The sequence below is a fragment of the Priapulus caudatus genome, unplaced genomic scaffold, assembly GCF_000485595.1.
Source record: "Priapulus caudatus unplaced genomic scaffold, Priapulus_caudatus-5.0.1 Scaffold1987, whole genome shotgun sequence".
NCBI lineage: Eukaryota > Metazoa > Priapulida > Priapulimorpha > Priapulimorphida > Priapulidae > Priapulus > Priapulus caudatus.
Genome location: NW_014579048.1, coordinates 20,190 through 24,488, shown reverse-complemented (window position 1 = coordinate 24,488; position 4,299 = coordinate 20,190). Strand labels below are relative to the sequence as shown.

General features: G+C 45.2%; 1 protein-coding gene across 1 annotated transcript in view; it reads left to right on the top strand.

The window, feature by feature from the left end:
* LOC106818035 (galactoside 2-alpha-L-fucosyltransferase 2-like) overlaps window positions 1-3,379 on the top strand; it is an 8,235-nt gene extending 4,856 nt beyond the window's left edge. Inside the window, exons 2-3 of the mRNA XM_014822749.1 lie at window positions 1,586-1,788; window positions 2,423-3,379. Of these exons, the coding sequence (XP_014678235.1) occupies window positions 1,586-1,788; window positions 2,423-3,379 (1,160 nt within the window). The remainder of the gene's footprint in view (window positions 1-1,585; window positions 1,789-2,422) is intronic.
* The last annotated feature ends 920 nt before the right edge of the window (window positions 3,380-4,299 follow it).

Here is a 4,299-nt window from a genome sequence, read left to right as displayed (position 1 = left end):
TGTGTGTGTATGTGTGTATGTGTGTATGTGTATGTGTGTATGTGTGTATGTGTGTATGTGTGTATGTGTATGTATGTGTGTGTCTCGTACGCGGGGGCGTGTGAGAGACGAGCGTTTTCTCATCCGCGTTCGTCATCCCTGAGGGAGAGACAGCAGCAGCCGCGGCGGCGGCAAAAGCTTTTATGCGCGCACTATAATATCATCAGGAGTGAATAATAGAGATCTCTACTGTTCACTCCTAAAATAATAATTATACACTCGCTGAAAAACTCGCGTATCGTTTGGTTTTGCGTGTAGAACAGCGTCGGCGTCTAACGATTATCGGTAAGGATTTTTACGTTTTACCGCGCTTCGCCCCGCATGGCTGTATCAAGCTGCATGTTTGAATAAGCGATGGGAGCGAAGAAATGAGCAATATCATTGTCATTGCTGGTGGGAACGTTTGCTTAATATAATGGCTTCATCTGACAATGAAGGAAGCTGCAATCATAGTGAAGCCGTCATCGTGAAGCCGCAAAAATTCGAGCACTGTATATGGGAGAGTATCCCTAGAGATATCTGAGGGCCACATGTTCACAGAGATACCCCCTCAAAAAGGAAGCAATTTCTTCTGCATCCTGAAAGACTCCCAGCTGCAAATGAAGCTGGAATAATCGATGAATGACTTTTGTATTTTTTGATTGAGCTCTCAGCATGCTTCAAACAGTATATCTATCGTGGGAGCTTGAGTCTTTCATTCGCACCACTCACGCGCTGGATCGGTCTAGCAAGCGTGACATATACGATGTGACATGAATGCACATCTGCCGTGGCTGCTGCCTACCGCAGTCACGCGTCATTCCCTGTGCCGAACGACCGTACGATGATTCCGCTATTTGGAAATTTCTACAGAGTCTATCGACCTTCATTGCTAGCCGTACAGACGCATTATACGTCCATACAATGGCGCTCGTGAAAATTATTCACGCTTCATTCGTTATAAATTGAATAGGTCACGGTGCCCGTCAATAGATGGCGCTTCGTTAGATATAATCGATCCAAGTGCAAATACAAGCGCCGCGTTCATAGCTCGCTGGCGTCGCTCTTCATCCCTTTATATTGCTTTGATTAATCGCAAATAGCTTGGTTTATTGCGGCTCGACATACGGATATCCTGTTCCACGTTGTGGCGCCTCATTCAGGCTATAGGTTTAGATGCTAGACGGGGGAAGTGATGGCTGGGCGGGAGAAAGCCGCGAGAACTCAATAATTGCGATGCGTGATTAATCGATGGATGGTGATCACCGAATGATGATCAGCACAATATATATATATATATANACATACATACATACATACATACATACATACATACATACATACATACATACATACATACATACATACATACATACATACATACATACATACATACATACATACATACATACATACATACATACATACATACATACATACATACATACATACATACATACATACATACATACATACATACATACATACATACATACATACATACATACATACATACATACATACATACATACATACATAGATAATATTTTCTCCTTTCTATTTGCAGCCGCCCCGCGTCTGATACAGATCAGTGCAGAGGTGTCGTCCAAGCTCAGCATGAAAGTTGTGCGCCTGCGCAAAAGTGCCTTATTCTACTGTATCGTCGTCGTCGCCATTCCAGCAATGTGTTTCTTCAACTACTACCACATCTACTCTGTACGACGGAAGCTGGGCGCCGATTCAGTAATAGGCACCCTGCCGCAGATCAAAGTAGTTATTTGTTTAATATATTATTATTATATAATTAAATATTATATATAATTTCATTTAATTAATTCGACCGTTTTTCGATCAGTCTTTCCGACCGTTCTCGTTCGTTTGGTAACTTCTCGTTTTGTTACCGATCACTACAATACTAACTGGTATTGTTTGTCCGTAACTGCAAGTAACTAAAGTGCCTAAAGTACGGTTTACGTGTCTTAGAACACTCGATCGTACATTGTTATCTTTGTTTACAAAAATGTATATCGATTGAAATTTGTTTGTTTACATCGTGTTGCCGCGATTACATTATAATGCTACTTGTTTCTCGCGAGATCCCGTCCCTGTAATTTGACATGATAACTTGAATTAGGCAATAGAGACGTTGTACCAGTCTAGAACCACTACGTCACTTAATGAGATGCACGTTTGTCTGGTGGTTGCCGACTTCAAGCGAATTGTCGCAAAACGAAAGAGCGTGGTTGCTGGTTGCATTATTTGCTAATTTATATACCATAACAGCATAAACCTATAATAATTTTCATACTGCAGTTATCAGTAACATATTCGCTATTATGCGTGACAATATTTCACTCGATTTTTCTCGATTGTCATATTTATAAAATAATAAATCCCTTTTAAGGAGCGGCTGGCGCACCAGGGCGGAAATCGTCTGCTGAGGTTCCGGGACATGTTCGTCGTGCAGAGCTCCGTACCTTTCAACATCAGCCGCTACACGGCCAGTAACTTCACAGGACTACTGACGACGACTTTAGAGGGAAACCTAGCTGAGCAGATGTTTCAACTCGCATGCACGCACGCGATCGCCACCGCAAACAAACTACAGACGGCGGTGACACCTGGTAGCCAGTTAATGAAGTTTCTGCGACCGAGCGTCGCGCAGGTGATCCTACCGATGCACTACGTGCGACCGCTGACGATAGGTGGCAGCAGCGTCGAAAGGAATCTGACGGAGATCGGCGACGCGTACAACACGCTCGTCGGTCGGCTGCGATCGTGGCGCTACCTGGCGCCGTACGAGAACGAGACGAAGCGATTCTTTGTGTTCAACGCGCACGTGGTGCGGCGGGCGTCGGCGATCTTAGACTCGCTCTACCGTCGCCACGACAGGCGGAAGTTCGCCATCACCGTCGGCGTGCACGTCGCCAGACACGGCAAATCTCTGCTCTCCGTCGGCAAGCCGGACACCAAACCGCCGACCGTCGCTTTCCTTGCGTCGGCTATGAATCGCGCGCGAAAAAAATACTCGCGACCGCTCTTCGTCGTTGCCACCGACGACCGGAAGTGGTCGGCGGAGAACATCGTCGCTGCCGACGGCGACGTCGCTTACGTTGACCTTCTCGAAGGTCACCGTCACGAGCGGACGATGGCGGAGAGCGAGAGGAGGCTCGTCGAGATGTACACCGTGTCACGCTGTAATCACACGATCATCACAGATGGTGTGTTCGGCTGGTGGGCGGCCTTCCTGTCCGACGGTGAGAAGGTTTATCCCAAGGTCACGGACGACGATGATGACGACGCGTCGCTACGGACCGCCGCTAGAGACATCTATCCAGACTCGTGGACGCCGCTTTCCTGAGTGGGAAACTTTTTTCGCAGACTGATGCAGGCTGACCGGATGTGGCACGGGCGTGTGAACGCGTTGATACCAAGTGATTAATGTTTTAATTTTTTGGGTTTAATGTCAAGACAATATTGCAGCAACATTAACAACTTTAGTGCGATCGGCTCTCTCCAGATATCAGCATAGAAGATGTTATTATGAAAGATCGGCGTGTGACAGAATCGGATCCTCCTATCTGCACTATAGCTTGCTAGGTTTCATTCCATTTCACTTTATTCTAGCCCACTATAATATAATATGAAGTTCTATTTCACACGGTTCTAACTCTACGAGGACGTATAGATCACTGTGTTCCTTGTGCTTTTTACATGGTTCTATCTCACTACGTTCCATCCTATTTTACACAGTTCTATAGCTCAGTATGTTTCATTGCATTTCATATAGTTGTAGCTCACCATGTTTCATTCCATCTCACATGGTTCTAACCCGCTATGTTCCATGTCAGTTTCTACAGTTCTACAGCTAGCACAATATATGCGTCTATAGCAATATATGCACCATAGATAATTCTAAACGGTCTTCTCTCCGTCCCAACGGTATAATGTATGCAATTGCCAATATATTGCAGTGGACAGCATTGCGCTGTGGAATATTACCATAGGACTGCATCGGTCAGTGTATAACATAGTACGTGACCGATAAAGCCGGATGATCTTTATGCGAGTATCCCCGCAGGCATGTGTATGCTGGTGCGAGATATTGGCATCGGGAATATTGTCTCCTAGTATAGCACTAGATAAATACCTTCGTTATTACATTCCCGGAGCGATGGTCTAATTAGGCGTGACAGCGTATATTAGGATCCACTATCGAAGGATAACGTGGCCTAATGTACTAGGATCAAGAGTGGATGAGAAGAAATTGGTTTTTATTTA